Source organism: Podarcis erhardii, assembly GCF_964252035.2.
Source record: "Podarcis erhardii genome assembly, chromosome: 14".
Taxonomy (NCBI): Eukaryota; Metazoa; Chordata; class Lepidosauria; order Squamata; family Lacertidae; genus Podarcis; species Podarcis erhardii.
Genome location: NC_138503.1, coordinates 29357029 through 29375846, shown reverse-complemented (window position 1 = coordinate 29375846; position 18818 = coordinate 29357029). Strand labels below are relative to the sequence as shown.

Genomic DNA, 18818 nt, shown 5'->3' with positions numbered 1-18818 from the left:
CACACTGCAGGAATGGAGATTCTTGAACTGTGACTGTCAAATAGATAGAGAGAGATAGAGATATATGGACATTTGTGGATTTTTACTTATTTCACATTATTTCCTTCCTCTCCTCTTTTTCTCTAAGGAGCTCAGGCCAAGTTTGAGACTCCTCATACCACCAGAGGTGGACAACCTCTGCCCCTTCATATGATGCTGTACTCCAGCTCCCTGAAAAGGGATTTAATCCTGGATCAATACCAGATAGATAATCTATAACTGGAGGCCCCTGTCTTGTCTTTGGTCTGATGCATTGATCAGACACTGATCACAAGGGAACACCAGAGGCCCCATGGTCATCCATCCAGAGGAGCTGGGTGCCCTGATACAGAACATAATTTATTGGTTAATAACAAACTAGGATATAGCAGTAAAGATACTATATAGATATGGACTGTCTAAAAGACTGAGAAAGGCAATAAGATTGGGAGATGGAAAATCAGGAGTACTTAGCTCTTGAAACCATTTGGAGCAAGTTCTTTGCTGTTGGGAACTGTCCTTGGTCCTGCAAGTTCTATTGCTGTCCCTTCCTTTGCTTCCTTGTTTTACAACAAAGATGGGAAGTGGGAGGTGTAAAATCTGATCACCTGGTGTCTTTTATTTTCTTCATAATAGTTGCCACATTGACTGAAATTGCACTGGCGGACATATGCTATTTGTACCTGTCCCAAGTCGTCTCCCTCTGGCAAAAGGTGTGGGGCAACAGGTGCTTGTATTTACCCTCCTCTCTAGTGGTGTATATGCCAGCATAAGGCAGCCCTGTTCAGGGAAGTTTTTAATGTGTGACATTTTAATGTATTTTTAATCTTTGTTGGAAGCTGCCCAAAGTGGCTGGGGAAACCCAGCCGGATGGGCGGGGTACAAATAATAAATTATTATTATTATTATTATTAGGAATATTCTTACAATTGAGGAAAGGCCAGGGGGAGAGAATTAAAAGCTTTCCCCTCAGTGCTGTTTCCCTGCTTAAATTAGCAGCCCACTTCAGGTTCTTTGAAGAAAAAGAGCTAGGAAGTGCCCTGTTGAGGTCTCGTTTGGTCCAGCATCTGATTTCCCACAGTGGCCCATCAGGTGCCCCAAGGAGTGTCCGACAACAGGCAAAACACAAGGTGATTGTCTTCCATATTTTCTTATTTTCTTATTTCCTTTCAAAGGCATCTGAGTTCTGGTCCATCGCCACACCTATAGTGTGCGATGTTTTACTGTGGTTTTATAATTTTCTAGAAACTGCCCAGAGTGGCTGGGGCAACCCAGTCAGATGGGTGGCATATAAATAATATTTTTTAAATTAAATTATTGTTGTGGAAATGAATTCCATCATTTAACTATGTGCCATGTGAAAAATTCTTCCTTTTGTCTGACCTTAATCTTCCAATGCTCAGCTTCACTGTATGTCCCTAGGATCTAGTATTTTGAAAGAAGGCAAAGGGCAGCTGTTCCCTTTCTCCATACCATGTATAATTATCTGTCACTCATCTGCTGCCTTTCTTCTTTCTAAGCTAAGAAGCCCTCAATGCTCAGCACCACCTTCTGCCCTGCCAAGAACCTGCAGCCCCTTGGGGATGGACACCAGCTGCCAGCGTGGAGGTAAAAGAGGAAGGTCGGGGAACTGGCTGGCAGGGCTGCCCTTCTGAGGGAGGAGGGCTATAGGGTCACCAGCATTGCAGGGGCCCTGCCCCTCACTCTGCATTGTAGACAGGCGCTGCAGCTGGGGGCCAAGGCAACTTCCCCACCTCCGCTCGTTTGGAGGCCGCTGGCCTGACTGGGGGGGGGGGCAGACCTCGGGCCGGCGGGGAGGGATCGCCTTCTCGCGGCAGGCAAAGGGGTTCGCTCTCCCTTGCCCCACCTAATAAAAGAGGGAAGGGTCGCCCTCATTCCTCGGTGCCGGCTGGGGGTACATCACCGGAGCCCAGCAGCAGGAGCAAAAGCTGGATCAAACCCTGGCGCGTAGGGGAGGTGGCTCCACTAACAGAGATAAGCGCCTGTTGGGCTGCAGGACAGCGGCTGGGATCGCCTCGGGTCCTGGAAGAAGCGTGTATATCTCTCCAGGAGAGGAGAAGGAAGATGAAATTCCGCCCCGCCCCTCCCAGCCCGTTCGACGCGGGGAGTGGAAAGAGCCCCGCCCCTTCTGTGACTCCGCCCACGCCCTGCTTATTATAAGCACGCCTAGGTAGGTGGGCGGGGACGCCCTCGGGGGCGGGGCCACGGGAATCCCCGCCCCAGCGCCTCGTGGGGCACGTGCGTTCTGAGGAGCCAATCCGCGCGCGGCCGGCTCTCCCCTTAAGAGGCGCGCGCAGGAGGCTGCTGCGGCATCTGCGGAGTTGGGAACCAGTTGCTATGGGGACGCCGGCGGCCGGGCCTGTCACCATGGAGACGCCGGCGGCGCCCGGCAGCGGGAGGCGGGGGAGGCAGCGGCGGGGCCACGCGGTGCTTGCCGTGATCGGCGAGGTCGGCACCGAGCAAGAGCGGGAAACGCTGCGCCGGAGCCTCGAGCGCGGTAAGGACGGGCGGAGGGAGGAGGGAGGGAGATGGGGAGGCCTGCCGGAAGCCGCCGCCGCCTGCGCGTTCAGCACCCTGGAGAGGGCCTGCCGTGTCGCCGCCGTTGGGAGAGTCCGTGGCGGGGAGGGGGCGGGACACTGGCCGCCAAGAGGAGGAAGGATAAGCGGGTCGCCAGGCCCAGCCGCCGCCGCTGGACCTGCCCAGAGCGGGGCGGCTTCTTCTGGCCAGACCCTTCTCCTTGTCCGCTGCCGCCTGGGCAGGAGCCCCCGAAGCGCCGCTCCCTGGAAGATCCACCTGGCGGTCAGTCTTCTTGCTATTTTGATCTTGCCGGTTCGGGAGTAACTGAAGACAAATTTGCTCTGTCATCTATGGGAGAGCCCGGGAACTGTCATCGTTTTCGTCTATTAGTCCTTTCTTCTTAAACTGCTGCAGTGCACAGTAGTACAGGACTGACCAAAGCAGAATTTAGCGGTCCCATAGCTTCTCGTGATCAAGACACTATGTTTCCGTTGTAGCCTAGAATTGTATTAGCCTTTTTAGTAGCGGCATCACATTGCTGTCTCATTTTTAGCTCATGGTGTGCTAAGAAACCTGGCTCTACTGTCAAGCCAGGTGCTTTCCATCCTGCACTTGTGTGTCTTGATTTTCCTACCTAAATGCATAATGTTGCCTTTATCTGTGTTGAAATTAAATTTGTTACTTTGGTCCAGTTCTTCATCGTGCTAGACTCACCTTGAATTTTGTTGGTTTGGTGTTATCTACTGATTTGATGAACATTTTCTCTACTTTTTGTGTCCAAGTCTTTTATACAAAGTTGTTGAGCCACTAGCTACACATCTGCCTAACAGTAGCAGTGTCTTTCATGTGGGGGTGGGGAACCTTCATAGGCAGCATTCTGGGAACTGTTTGCCAAAGGTGGGCAGGACTAGAAGCAAAATGAGCAACAGATGTGACTCTTCTTAGTACAATAGACTACAGCCCTGCCACAATCAAGCCAATGATTTCCCCACACACCCTTCTCCATCCACTGACACAATTCAAGGGCACATTTCAGCCAGGCAAAAGCCCTATAGGAGGAACTGGATCCAGAGCTCTTGAGGGTTTTGGCTTGGGGAAAGTCTAAAGAGTTGGATAAGGAGTTCTGGAAGTCTCTATTCTGTCCCTGAATCTGAGAGTCCCCAAGCTTAGTCTATCACACATTTTAGCAGCTTGTCAACAAGAATATTGTGGAGGAGCTTGTTGGAAGCCTTGCTGAAAACAAGCTAAACTACATCTTGTACCACCCCCCTGTTCTATCAAGTTAGCTGTAAAAACAGGGAGGTAGATGAAGTTCGTCTGGTATGACTTTTTCTTAAGAAAACTGACTTGTAGTTGTATTTTTATCTGGCACAATGCTGCTGCTGCTTGAACTGGTGGGAATGATGGAGTATAAAGCTAGGAGTAAACAAATACAAAGCATATACTGTAATCATTCCTGCAAAGGGCATAAGGAATGAGACAATAAGTGCACTCCCAATAAGGCTTTACAGATGGGGTGGAACCCTTAATGCCCTCTCTCCTCAGGAACTCCAGCCTGGCAGGGCGGAAAGGCATGCAAACCCACTGACCATGTATCCAGGTAAGTGAGGAAGGTTCCCCTTCTCTGCAGCCTGGAGGGTGTGGCTGGTGCTTGCCCAGCTGCTGCCAGCAAAATGTCCCATATTGGCCCTCCCCCAAGAATGCAAATCAGTGTCATGGGATTGACACTGCAGTGCTATTCAAGGACCTCCTAGTTGCAGCTCTGATTTTCAGCAACTTATGGGAAACCCACATCTTTCTTGCTGCACGTAAGGGGAGCAGATGGAAGCAAACTGGCAAGAGGCAGGTAGTGGCTGCTGCTGTTGCTGCTGCGGCTGCTGCTGCTGTGGTGTGTAGTTGGTGCTGCAGTGCAGCTTTCTTTCCTGCTAGTTCCTGGACTTTCTCTCTGCAGTGAGTGTGAAGCAGGAGCAGCATGAAAGTGCCTCTTTAGTGAGCAGGAAGTAGGTGAGGGCTCTTTTCTTACCTGGCATTCTCCAGGAATGGAGTAAAGGCAGCCCTCTCGTCTCTCCTTAGGGTGATATTTGTAGCACCTTGACAATGTGAATGGGTCATTTCAAGGGAATGAAAGAGGAATTGCCACTGTGGTTGACTCCTCCTTTGGACACATGGAAATCACCTCCTTTTCTTTTATTTTCCTCCCCTGTGGTTGGCTGAATCCTTTTAAAGCAGTCTTACACTGCAGGGTTTTTGGAGAGGGGCTGTCTTTGTAAGTCTGGAAGGGCATTGCTTTATTCTTATTTAATTTCAAAAATGCATATCTCTTGTTTTTAAATTTAAATAATTTCTAAAGCAATGCACAATGCTGGTAAAACAGAGCACAATGTACTGTAAATGGAATAACACATTATTATTATTTTTTAACTCAAAAGATCAGTGGAAATAAAATAAGTTGGACAGCATAACAAGGAAGATAAAACAGGCTGTACACAATTCAGCAAATAAAATTAAAATGTTGCTCATGAAAAGCTCCTACAAATGAAACAGTCTTTATCTGGCACTGAAAACTTAGCAAACGTGTGGAGCAGCTGTATATGGAGGGCATTGCAGTGATGGGACATAATCTCTCCAGCTACCACCTGCCTTGCTTCTATAGGCAGAGGAAGGTTTGCATAGGAGTGGGTGGTCTTCCAGACACCAAGGCTCTAAGGCATAAATGATTTTAAAGGTTAAGACTAGCAGTTTACCTGGGGAAATAGAAAATCTGGAGCTATTTTTGAACATAATGGTGTGTTCCTCATTACTAGTACCAAGCAGTAACCTAAACTGCAGCATTTTACATTTCTGCATTGTCTTCAAATATAATCTAAAGATAGATGGGCAATAGTGGCAAGGGGTCACAGCTAGTGAACCTGACTAGTCTGATGATGCAGATGCCCCAGGATATCCAAACTATTAGAAGGATTTTTTATTTGTTTATTAATTTATTGCATTTATAACTCTCCATTTCCTCCATGGAGTTTGAGGGGTGTACATCATACCCCAGGGACGCAGGTGGCGCTGTGGGTAAAACCTCAGTGCCTAGGACTTGCCGATCGTTCGGTCCCAGCTCCTGCCCACCTAGCAGTTCGAAAGCACCCCTAAGTGGAAGTAGATAAATAGGTACCGCTTTATAGAGGGAAGGTAAACGGCGTTTCCGTGCGCTGCGCTGGTGCTGGCTCGCCAGAGCAGCTTCGTCACGCTGGCCACGTGACCCAGAAGTGTCTTCGGACAGCGCTGGCTCCCAGCCTCTTAAGCGAGATGAGCACGCAACCCCAGAGTCGGTCACGACTGGCCCGTACGGGCAGGGGTACCTTTACCGTTACCTTTTAAATCATACCCCTCCTTCTTCATTTAATTCCCACAACAGCCTTGTGAGATAGGTTAAGTTGAGAAGCAGTGATGACCCCTGGTTACCCAGTGAGCATCATGGCCAATTGGGGATTTGAACCCTGGTCTTCCAGGTCCTACTCTGACACTCTAACGTCTATACCATTCTGGCTTAGATGAAATTCCTCTCCACAGCAGTTCTGCCTTGCCTGGACTCACATAGTATATAAGCCCCCATCCAATCCATTACTGACCTCTGACACCTATTCAGAACTACAGTATTTGCTCCTCTTGTTCACCTGAAACCAGAACTCTTCCTGCTGGGACTAATGGCTGTACAACTAGAAAAAGAATATGGAATACAATATATGATCACAGCAGTGAGATTTTAATAAGCACAACAAAGACAGAAGAACTTACTATTACCTACTATGAAAGAATGGTTATTGAAATTAATGGATTTGGCTGAGATTGCAAAGTTGACATGTTAGGGAAAAATCATTGTTGACATTTTGAAGACTGAAAAAAGTTGGTTTATGTAAAGTAGAAGAGTTGGATGTTATTATGGAGTAAGTTTTTGCACAAGCTTTTAAAACTAATACTGTAGATGGAGAATTGGAAGTCTTTTCTTTTTTCCTTCTTTTTCTGTAACTTATTTATTTTAGCTTTTATGTTTAAAAATGCTGGAAATTTAATGTTGAATTCTTTATATTGTTTATTCCTTGTTTGTTTTTCAAGCTTTAATAAAAATAGCTTTTAAAAAAAAAACTTTTAGCTCCTCTCCTAAATTCAAGGAAGACTTTAAGGTCCTTGAGGGACGTTTTCCTGATTCCCACTATTTCACTTCATTCATTCCAGCAGCACCATGATAAACTGAATGTTAGGGAACATAATGAGGAAATCTGTAATTATAGGATAGAAAATAGAGGAAGATGGAAAGGAATTGCTGAAACAATTAACAGAAGTGGAATACAAAAAGGGAGGTGTGAGGAGGTCGTGGAAATAAGTGAATGAAAGATAAGATACTGAAATTATTTGATGTGTTTTAAACTGTTTTTGTTTTGTTTTGTTAGTTTAATGTGTTAGTGTTATGTAGTGTTTTTGTATTGTATTGTATTGTATTGTTCTTTTTCTTTTTCTTTTTCTGTAGTGTTTAAATTGTTGGAAAAGTAATAAATATTACTTTAAAAAAACCATAATGAGGAAATCTGTTTTGTATGGAGTGTAGATTACAATGTATGCAACTGAAATTAGTGCATATTGTTTGGTCTTAAATTGTTCTGTCATTATCAAATTGAACATGCTTGCTTCTTGTGTGTATGTCTTGTACATTTTAAATAACCTTAAAAACTACAATCCACTAGAGAGCCTGACTTGGGTGGTCCCAGTTTCATTCTTTATTATCCCAGTTCATTTAGTCTTTATTGAAATTGGAATATTTTGTGTACAATTTTGACCAGAACCTGAGGCTGGATAGCCCAGGGTAGAAGAAATGCATTTCATTCAGGGTGCCCCATTGCACTGAAAGGTGTTCTCTCCCCTCCCCCCCCCCCGGTCTATTCAAACAAATTAAGCCCAATAGCGTTAGAAAAAATAAATACTTTAGCTCCAGGTCAGTCCCCTGGTACTCCAGGGAGCTTGTGGTCATAAATCTTCAGTAGTCCACTGTAATTTACTTGCAAATAACTTCAAATTGGGTTCTGCTTTGAATACTGTAAAAATATGGGCTGCTGCCTTGGCTGCATCTGGTAGCACTTGCTTGGATGAGTTTCAGTTGTTGCAGCCAGAGGGTCAAGACAGATGCATGGAGAGACAAAGTTTCCCACTTCTGTGCTCTGTTGGAAGCTGCTGCCAAATAAACCTTCCTTGGACCATCACCATGAGCTAAATATAAATCAGCAATCCAATGCAGTAACTAAAAAAGCCAATACAGTTCTAGACTGCATTAACTAATGTATAAAATGTCCACACCACAAAACTAATGATGGCACCCTATTCTGCTTTGGTCAGACCTCATCTAGACCTACCTGTGTCCAGCTGTGGTGGGCACAGCAGCTGAAGGAGTGCCCAACTGGAATGTGCCCAGAAATGGGCAACAAAGATGGTGAGGCCCCTGGGAACCACATCCTATGAGGAAAAGATGAAGGAGGTGGGTATGTTTAGCCAGGAGAAGAGACAATTAAGAGGTGAGATGAGACAAAACCATGTTCATATACTTAAAGAGTGTCACATAGATAATGGAGCAATTTATTTCTCCAGAGAATAGGATCTGAACTAATAGGTTAAAATTATAGGAAACAGGATTTCTACTAACCGTTAGAAAGAGCTTTCAGTGGTGGAAGAGACTGCCTTGGAAGGCTCTCCTTGATTTTTTAGTGCAAGTTGTATGGTCACCCATCATAAATGCTTTAGCAGTAGACTGACAAGTGGGGCTGAGCTGGAGTACCTTCCAGTTCTTTGTGTGTCCAGCCTTACTCATTGATACAGGTGCTTGAATTGGTGGTAAGGACCCGGCTCCAAATATTTCTAAATGGTGCTGATGTTATGGACTTCTTTCATCTCACTTCTGGCCTACTTTTAGGACTAAAACTGCTTTGGTCAGCAAGGCAACATCGATGAAGCTGATCAGCATTGATGAAGCTGGTCAGTGCAGTGTACATCACTGCAGTGTAGTATAAATCTGTGCTAAATGAAATAGGACATACACAAGCCCATTCTTCAGCTTTCCATAGTGCCATTTGGCTGAGGCAAACAGTCCCTATGAAGGAATATTCTCTGGACAGTGTGGAAGAAACTCACCTCATGGACCTGAAGGTGACTCCCACCGCACGATGGGGAAGCCACATGGATTACCTGGAGAGGCTAAACTTCTGTTTGGAAGGACAGACTGAGCACCCTGCTGGGATAGGAAGGTGATTAGCCCTCATAGATTACGTGGATTAAAGAGCGAACTCTGAGGCTATCAGGATGCTCAGGGGCTTTGGGAAAGTGATTAGGCAGTAGAAGCTTGGACTAGAGTTGGACTCTCATCCAAGGAGCAAAGCATCCAATGCACAGAAAAGGACTCTTGTTCCTACTGGGTGGTTGAACCCACTTCCTCACCCAAGGTACAAGTCAGGCCTGTGTTCCTCAGAATCATAGTGTACACCTTTGGTCTCTTCCAGGAGAGCATATGAACTCATTCCTCTCTCCCTTTCTCTCAACAGGTCTTCGCTCATGGGACATTGACCTCTCTTCCTGTGACCTTAATCAGCAACTGAGACTGTTTGTTACACGTCATCTTGCACATTTTTCATCAGAGGTCAAAGGTCAGTGCCCACCTTGTTTATCTTAATTTTTGAGATTTGCATTTGTGCCCAGAGCTACTGTCAGCCTTGAGGGAGGCTTCTGGGGTGATGTGCTGTCTCCTGGTGGCTTCAGAAATAGGAGCAGAGCTCTGCCTGCTGCCAGCCTTACTCTTTCCTAGAGTGCACTGGGATGCTAGTGGCATCTGACCCAGCTCCAAGGGAGAGTCTATGGGGCACAATGGGCTCCTCCAAGTTGGGGGAGGGAATCCAAGTTGAGGGCTAGGAAGCAGCCTCAGGCTGCAGTCGCAGCACCAGGGACAGCTCCAAACTGGCAGCTTGGAGATGCTGCACTCCACTGACATTTTATGTTTGTATAGGGCTGGGGTCTTCAAACTTTTTAAACAGGGGGCCAGTTCACTGTCCCTCAGGCACTGTTGGGGGCCGGACTATAGTTTGGAAAAAAACACGAACGAATTCCTATGCACACTGCAAGTATTTTATTTGTACTGCACAAAAAGCAGGAAAAAACAATACAATATTTAAAATGAAGAACAATTTTAATCAACATAAACAAGCCAGGCCCAAGCTGGGGGTGAGGTGGGGTAGAGGGATCCCCTCTCGAAGTTCCTGCATTTGCATATAATATTTTGGGGTTAGGCCACCGAAGGCTACGAAAATGTGCTGTTACACACAAACTCCCATTTCAATACACACACCTTTGAAGGGGAAAGGGCGAGATATTCCTGTGGGAGCAAGAGGGAGGGAAAGAGATGCCTGCTATCCCACCCCAAGGCTATGGCAGTCAAGGGCTGACAGTGGAGACCACGCAGCTTGTCAGCAGGGGGCCTGAGCAGCATTGGGGAAGGGGGGTGTTTGCTCCACACAACCTCCCACCCAACAGCACCCCCCTAAACATCCGGCTCGCCCCCTCCCCTTTCCTGACCGTTAGGAGGGAAGTGGTTGTGGAAGGGGGGAGAACCCTCCTCACCTTTCCTCCCCCACCCCCCAAAAATAAAACACCTGCCCATTCAAGTGAGGGGGGATGAGGAGGTGAGCCCCCCTGCTTCTCCTCACAGGAAGGAGGCTCCACTGCCACTGCATGGTCCGGCCCCACTACGCCCCCACCACCGTTCGCAGGAGGAGGGCAGCCCAGCTGAGGAGGAGTGGGAGGGCTAAGGCAGGCAGCAGGTGCCTCATAAACACCCTCCTTTCCTTCCCTCCCCTCCACTGCTTCCTCTTCTCTTTTGGGTTCTGCAATGGCTGGGCAAGTTGTATTTAGGACCCTGGCGGGCCGGATCTGACCCATGGACCGTAGTTTGAGGACCCCTGGTCTTGGGCCAGATCTCCCCACTCCTTCAGTCTCTCCCCCAGATCCTCAAGAGTGGAGACTCCCTGAAGCCAGTCCTTTGGCCTGGATCCCACCTATCACCCCTGTTACCTTGAGAGTGGCTGGGGTAACCGAATCCAGATGAGTGGCATATAAATAAATTATCATCATCATCATCATCATCATCTCCCGCTTTCTGTATCGCCCATGATTGAGAGTGGGGTAGGAGTGGGGTGTCAAGGGTTCCTTGTGAGAATTAGGCTCCGGAAGTGCCATCTTTGTGGAGTTGTCTGTGACAGGGCGGTCAGATACAGACTAAGGCTCATTGTTGGGAATTGAAGTTAGATAGATAGATAGATAGATAGATAGATTCTTTATTGTCATTACACAAGTGCAACATTGCACAAGTGCAACGAAATTGGATGCCATCCCTTAAAAACAACAAAAGCAAAACAACAACAACAACCAAACAAACCACATTCCAGCCACACCCACACCCACACCCATCAAACTCCCAGGTCACACTATCGAGTTACTGCATTTAAGAAGGCCACAGCTCTTGGATAGAAACTATTTTTCAGTCTATTTGTCCTTGACTTGATGTTTCTGTATCTCCTGCCAGAAGGCAGTAGTACAAACAGACTGTGTCCCGGGTGAGATGCATCCTGCAGGATATTGTTTGCTTTCCTAAGACAACGGGAACCGTACAGTTCTTCCAAAGATGGGAGGGGATGACCAATAATCCTTTGGGCTGTGGTTATGACCTTCTGGAGCACCTTCCTCTTCCTAGCTGTACAGCTGGAGAACCAGGCACAAATACAGTATGTGAGAATGCTCTCTATGGAGCCTCGGTAGAAGGACACCAGCAGTCTCTCACTCAGATTGTTCTTCTTTAAAAGTCTGAGGAAATAAAAAGTTAAGCCCCTTTTCTGTTTGTATTCCTGCTATGCCTGGTGCAGCAGGCTTCTCCACTTCTGCTTCAAGATTCCTGGTAACGGCTTGGGTTCAGGGTCATGGTAGGCATCCTGAGGAGACGGAAGCAGGGTGTTGGCAGCTTCTTCTGAGCCAACATCTCCTACAACTAGTGCTCAGTTCTGGCACCTCTCAGGTGGGCCCATTGCCATTATAAGAGAACAAGGGGAGGTGTTCCTGGTGAGTTCCAGCACCTCTTTTTCTAGAAAAATAGCACTGCCTACAACTATTCTTTTTTTCTTTTTCTTTTTCTTTTTTTAAATAAAGCTGAAGCTGCTGCCCTGGTCAGTGCTCTCCCTGCCCCAAGATGCAGCCTGAAATTGGGCATCCTTCAGGATGGTGCCAAAAGGCCTTTGGCCTTGTAGGAATAAAGAGAGAAGGGTGGAAAGATCAATTTAGATATCATCAGCATAACACCATAGAGGTAGCCTAGAAGAATCAAAAGGGAGGAGGCTGAGAACAGAGAACTATCAGGTCTCCAAACGGAAGGAGAAACCTGAGAAGAGGTAGCCATGGAAAAGAGACTTCAAAACCACAGGAGTTAATTCATGGAAGGCTGTTACTACATCTCAAAGAGCAACCTGAACTAAGAAAGAAAGAGATGTCAACAAAGAGTGTTGCACTTCCAAGAGTGTGCACTGCCACAACACTCTTTGTTGACGTCTCATTTATTTTTCTAAGCTCTGGTGACTGACATCCACTTCTTTACATGCAACCATGGTCAGTGATGACGAAAGAATTGGGGAAGCAGCTTGTTTAAAGCAAGGCGGGACAACCCTGAAGAATGCAAGAAGTCAGAGATGCAGGAAAAGATGTAAACAGGCCTGTCTCCTGGTGCTTTCCCTTCATGGAAGGATAGCAAGAGAGTCAGGAGTTTGTGTGCAGCTCATTACCCATGGTATCCTGGCCTTTGGTTCATGGCTAGATCTACACAGAGCTCAATCTTGCTTCTAAGGTTCTGGGCTGCAAGATCCCTGGAGATTTCAGCTCATGTGTCATCACCTCTTTAACATTTCAAAGTCTCCATGCAAGTCAATGGAACAGGAGGCTTCTGTAGGATGAGTTTTATGGGTAGGAGAGTATATATTAACTGCAATTTATCCCTTCTGGCTCCCACGTGTGTAGGTTGAACAGAGTTTTAAAATCCCATCCTTGGCAGCAAAAATTTAAAGCATAAGAATTAGGCTGTAGAATCATAGAATTGTAGAGTTGGAAGGAATCCCAAGGGTCATCCATGACAGATGGTCATCCAACCTCTGCTTAAAAAGCTCCATAGAAGGAGGGTCTACTTTAATGCCTACTTTTAAAGTCCACAGTAAAGCCTACTTTTGAGCAAGTTCAGCTATGAAATAACCTGGTTTTCTGTTTCTTACCCCACTTAACAAAGAATCAAGAAACAACTTGTAAAGTAAGTTTAAAACAAGATTTACTTACTTTATAACCTTCCACTGGTTCACAGTAAAGGCAGCAGTAAAAACTATGCAGGTAAAACATGTATTCATATCTACAGTATAACCAGCCTCAGCCATGTGCCCAAAGCTTTGTATGTATCCAACGCTTGTCAAAGAAAGAAAGGGAGGGAGGAAGAAGCAGGAAATGCTACATGCGCCTTCTACAGCAGAGGAGGGGGAAATGTCTACCAATTGTATTTCTATGGTCTGAGCATCTGCCTGTCAACAATACAGCTCTGTGGTGTTAGCCCCTTCTCATGCTAACTAACAAGAATATGTATTTCTAAGGTTTGGCTGCTAATGTCCCACATCTTCTCCATGCAGCCGAGTGCTTGGCTAGGCCACGATGGAGAGCTGAGTGTATCACAGATTTGCTGCAACCTGACAAATATGAGAATCCAAATCTGTCTCAGCCCTGCTGGTGACCTGAAATATTAAGAGCATTGAAGGTCTGCCATACACTACTCTGTCCTGCCACAGTCTTCCAGTCAGCAATAGGGGTATAACAGTGAGCTGCTCCTTGTTTTAATGCTTCCCAGCTCAATCTGCAATGCAAGCATAAAATGATGGATATCATGGCAAAAGTGTAAGCTGCACTCTCAGCTTCCACCCAACCTGCAACAGGGGCCTAACAGCTGTGGACAAGTATTAGACCCCTATTTTTGGAAACCGTAGGATTCAGTGTGAGCTGCGCTGCCACTCCCTGCTAGCCACAACCCCTGCCAAGGGGTTAATGAACAATATTTGCTTTGGAGTTTGTATTAGCAGGGATAATTTAAAAATGTTTCACACTAAATAAGAAATGAATTTGCAATAAAGGAAAGAGTTTCTGCTCTAACATTTTTTTGGAGGGTGGATGGACACACTGCTGCCCAAATCTATCTATATTAAAATATTGGACTTCTCCATTAATTTCTATAGGTCACTCTTACTTACATCCCTCGAGCAATTTAGCCTATCAACACAATGGTCATCTCTTTCTTTTCTGTATCTGGGTGTCTCTCTTTTGCTGGAAAAAGTGGAGTGAAATGGATCAAGAGAGACTGGAGGAGGAGACAGCAGCACAGAGGCCAAGCTGCCCACCTCCTACTCTCCTTATGCCTTATTTGCCAACTGACCACAGGTTCCGTGACCACAGGTTCCGTGGATATGAAGCAATCTGAAATCTGAATTTAAGACTGGAAAACTAATAAACTGAAATAATGATACCCACCCATCCCTAGTGGATGGTGCTGTTTTGCCTTCATGCAGATCTGTACTCACCCCTGATCTTTGCAAAGAGAGGGAAGGAGGATGACACACCTATACAATGTTTATTGGGGAGTAGTAATATTTTTTGCAATTGTTGTTTCTTATGAGATAAGCCAGTATCACACGCTTCCATATAGAACCTCCCTGGATTGTGTACTCATTGCAGCTCAGTACATGCACTTCCAAGTCAGTTATAGGCACCTGTCAACTCCTGTAGGTGAGGCATGAAATTTTCCCTATTACTCTCTTGCATGAAGAGGCTGGAATTCCATTATATACAAAGCCCTTCTAAGACACAATTGTATTTCCCAAGCTGAAAATCACACCTCTACCCTCACAGGCACCAAGTTTTTATGTGCTGGTCATCTGTCAGGAATCAGCTGGATATCCTGTTCTGTAGATGTCTTAATTTCCTGGAGTTTTGCTGCATTTGCTGGAATACATTATACTGATGGAGATGATGTCCCAGTCTCCCTGTTCAGCTTTCTCAGTGCTGGACAGAGAAGCACAACTCAAGTGTGTTTGCCACTGCTAGAGATATTCTGGGACAATATCTGATCTTCCACATCTTGAGTAAGATGAGCAGGCCAGCCTCTACACAAAAGAAGAATAAGACCTCAGAAATGGCAGCATTAAGAATTAGTGTTTTTTAATGGTGATTTCTTAATGGTGGTGCTACATGTAAATTAATTAATCAGTAAGAACAGCAACATTTTAACTGCTTTCCTGTTCTTGTTAACCTTAGCAGAACTAGTCCACTAAATGCATCCCTTGCCTGGACCAGGTTGGACATCTCCCTAGATACCTTAATTTAGACCAGGTTTGAGTTGGGCTTGACAGGCAGAAGCTATACCAGGAGTGGCCAAGCACATACTAGGCCTGGCCAATTGAAAGGCTTCCTGTTGCCAATTGCTCTGAATGTGGCAACCCCTCCGCTTCCTTCCAGGCCAGCAAATCCTTCCAACAGCCATGAACAGCACTCCCAGGCCAGAGTGACTTCCTAGCCACGGAAGTGGAACTTCTTGCTTCAAGCCCCCGAACTCCTCCCATCTCTCTTGTCTTTTTATTTATGACCATCCTGGCAGAGCTTAGCAGACCCTCCGGGCAGCAACTGGAGTTAAGAGGACCTGTAATTCATTTCGGTTCTCTTAATCATATGGGATCTGTATGTTCATTTCCAGGCCCAAGATGCCGACCAAGCATGGTTTAATGATGGGAGGATGCCTCCTGTTGTGGTTCCCTTTGGGCACCAAATGGTGACACTGGATGTATGCTAAAGCACATCCAAATGGGGGCTCAACTCAGGCATGCCAAATCCTGCTCCGCACAAAAAAATAATTCTCTCCGCAGATGGACATCATTTTCTTGTGTGGAAACAGCTCCCCACATTTTCCAGGGAATCTGGCTTCTCTTCCATTTTCACAGCAGCCCGTTTCGGTGACTTGGGAGGAAGCCCCATTGGAAACAACGGGACTTAATTTGGAGACGACTTGATGCATCCTCTAGAACAGCACTTGCGGGCTCCCCTTCCCCAGGTCTTGCAGGAGGGAAGTGGAGTGGCTCCTTTTGCATCCACAACCTGAGCGAGCTCCCGTCCTGGGGAAGAGCCGTGCAACGCCCCCCACTTCCAGCCCTCTCTTGCCCCTTTCCTGCTCAGTCGTGCGCTTGGGCAGTTCGGAGGCCTTGGGCCTTGCCGCGGCTCACGAGGGGTTAAGGCTGCCGGAGCGGGGGGGGGGAGCAGCTCCGCCCCCTCCTCCTCCCCCCCCCCACTTCGCCGCCGCCGCTTTGCACTGACAGCAGCTGCCTGGCGCAGCCCAGGCCCAGCCGGCATCGTCGTGGAGGGCAGCCGAGGGCGGAGGGACGCGTCGCCACCTCACCGGGTACGTGCATGGGGTGGGGGGAGCGGGGATGGGACCGGCCGCGGCCGGCCAGAGGGGTGGGATCCTGGGAGGACGAGGGTGGCCAGAGCCCTCCGCGCATCGCACGGGCCGAGAGGAGGCCCGTCGGGGGACGGAAGGGGGGCTGCACCCCGCATGCCCGACCTCCGGAAGGGAGCGGAGGGAGGAGAGGAGGGAGGGGGCGCAGCAGCATCCTCGTCCGCAGCTGCTGCCCGCTTCCCCCCCACCCCGGCTTCATTGCTTCCCCCCGCGGGGACGTGCCCCGAGGGGTATCCCTGCCCGGGGGGGGGGACTGGTCTTGGGCAGATGGGCCAGCTAGCCCTCCTGGGACTGGAAGGCGGAGGCGCTGGTACTTTTGCTACGGAGGGGGCAGCTCGCAGGCTGGTTGGCTAGCCTGCCCACCAAGGCCTCCGGGAAAGGGTCCGGCCAGCGCCCCCTTTCGCCTTTGCCGGGGAGGGGGGACGCGGTGGCGGAGGCTCTTGAGCGCGCACGCGAGGCGCGCACACTGCGGCAAATTTTGCAGCTGGCGCCCGCCTGCTCCAAGTGCCGCGTGGGGTGGGGGTGGGGGGGCGCAGGGAGTCAGCTTGGCGGCCTCCGGCCTGCGGGACCCCTTGGGAGCACGCCTCCTCCGGGACCAGCCCCCGCCTTCTCAGACACCGATGCTTCCAGAAGCGGTGCGGGAGGGGGGATGTTCTCCAAGAGCTCTTGAACGCTGCCGGAGATGCCCTCGATGGATTGGAAAAAAGCACTGCCCGAGGGGATGGGCTGCCCCCCCCCCGCACATGCTTTCTTCTGGCCTGCTTGCCCAGCCCCCGTCGTTCCCTGCGTTGTTGCTTAGATGTCTCAGCTTAGTCCTGTGGAGTTCCCCCTCTTCTTCCAACATGGGTGCCCCACCGTCTGGTGCCAGTGAGGATGCCAGCAGCAGGGTGCTGCTGGGGCTGAGGCCGGACTGAGTGCCAAGCATCATCTTGTCTGCCAGTCAGGTCAAGCTCTCTCTCTCTCTCTGACCCACCCCAGTCCCACTGCCTCTTGGAAGCCCCTTCCCACATCAAGGGTCCTAAGCACTTTAGAGGAGCCCTGCAGCTGCAAGATCAGGCCTAAGGGGGCTCAGCTGGTACTGTACTCTGTTCTCACAGTGGCCAAGCAGATGCCTCAAGGGGAAGCTCAAAAGCAGGACAAGAGCACAGTGCTCCTCCACATTTCCTCAGCATCCTGACCCTGGAGGGGGAACACAGCCATTTTGCTTGCACTAATTGGTAACCTTATCCCCCTCCATGAAGTTGTCCACTCCTCTTTTCAAGTTTTCCCCATTTGTGGCCACCATCACTGCCTCCCCTAGGAGTGAATTTCAGGGTTTAACTCTGTGCTGCTGTGTGAAGGAGTCCTTCCTTTTGTCTGGCCTGGACCATCCTGGCTGAGCCAAAGAAAGGAGGCCCCAGAAGCCTCCTGCTGATGGAAGGCTTTTCTTCCTGCATGTGGACAATCTGTGAAAGTCACTATCTGAAGCTACTGGAACATCTGTCTAAGAACAAATCAGTGGGGCTTAAAGGTGCTTAGCTTTGACTGGATTGTGCCCTAAGCAAGGCATTATCTTTATTGGATCAGCTGGCTGGTATGGAGGAGATACAGGCTTTTGAGTCATACAACCCTCTTTATCAGGCACAGTGGAATGGAAGCCAGATCTTGGGGTGGGGATGCTGCTTCCTCATGCAGAAGCTTCCAGTGGCATCCTGTGGCCATCCATTGCAAACGCTTCAACACTAGAGACGAAAATCAATTTGATTGCCAAAGGCTGCAGGGCATTACAGGGAGCCGGGAGGCCTGGTTGCAACCCTAGGCTTGGCTACTCAGAAGTAAGCCACATTGAGTTATCTGGAACTTACTTCCAGGTAAGTGTGTGTAGGACTGAATTCTTAAATCTTCCTTCAGACATAAAGGCCAAGGTACAGTAAAATTACCTCTGAGGGTAAGGACTAGGTTAGTTATGCAGAAGGATACAGCCAGAGTTTGCATCCAGAAACACTTGCCTGCTTCTCCAGCTCTGAAGGGTGAAGGGTGGTAGTGTCTCAGTCCTTAGATCACCTCCTTTGTCTGCAAAAGGTCCCAGGCTTAGTCCTTGATGACACCTCCAGTCAGACCTGGGAATGTCCCCTGACATCCTGGAGTCTCATTGCTGCCAGTCAGTGTATAAAAAACTGAGTTTGATGGACCCCATTGGTCTGGTTCTGTATAAGGCAACTGCTTCCACTGCAGTTCCAAAGTAGCCAGAGTAGACCCAGTGTAGGAGGCCAACCTGCTATGCAAATTTTGGAGTGGATTTTGCACTCCAGATGCAAATAATTTTGCATTCCCAAAGGCACACCTCATGGAGTTCTGGAGGAGAGACTCATTTCCTGTACTTGATCATTTTAAGGCTGCTTTCTTCATGGTATTTTTAAAAACTTTGTATTATTTCCCTAAGCTAGAGAGTAATTCCCAATAGAACAAGTAAATAAGAATCCATAAAAAACACAGTCCATTAAAAGAACAACAAATCACTAAGCAACATTTAATAGCAGCAATCGGGCCTCTCCTCCAAATGCCCTCCAAGAAGATGTACCCTCTTAAAATGCTCGTAGCTACCTTGAAAGACTGCGCGGAAAAGAAAGAAAGGGAGACTTTCCCTAAGTATATGATAAAGTACTAGAACTGGGTTTTGTTCCTAAAGCCA

At 48.0% G+C, this 18818-nt stretch overlaps 1 protein-coding gene and 1 long non-coding RNA gene across 3 annotated transcripts in view; one reads left to right on the top strand and one right to left on the bottom strand.

The window, feature by feature from the left end:
* The first annotated feature begins 2405 nt into the window (after nt 1-2405).
* The window catches only part of MAP1A (microtubule associated protein 1A), a 35428-nt gene continuing 19015 nt past the window's right edge, over nt 2406-18818 (top strand). Inside the window, exons 1-2 of one of the 2 annotated variants that reach the window (XM_081840535.1) lie at nt 2406-2536; nt 9129-9230. In XM_081840535.1, the coding sequence (XP_081696661.1) occupies nt 2407-2536; nt 9129-9230 (232 nt within the window). In that variant the 5' untranslated portion in view covers nt 2406. Of the gene's footprint in view, nt 2537-9128; nt 9231-15964; nt 16091-18818 lie in introns of those variants that run through there. The other variant, XM_081840536.1, reaches the window with a different exon arrangement.
* LOC309329625 lies at nt 2670-8067 on the bottom strand. Its single transcript, XR_014151205.1, has 3 exons — nt 7950-8067; nt 6177-6263; nt 2670-3972 (listed from the first exon to the last, which is right to left on the bottom strand). It is a non-coding gene; the product is annotated as an uncharacterized lncRNA (long non-coding RNA).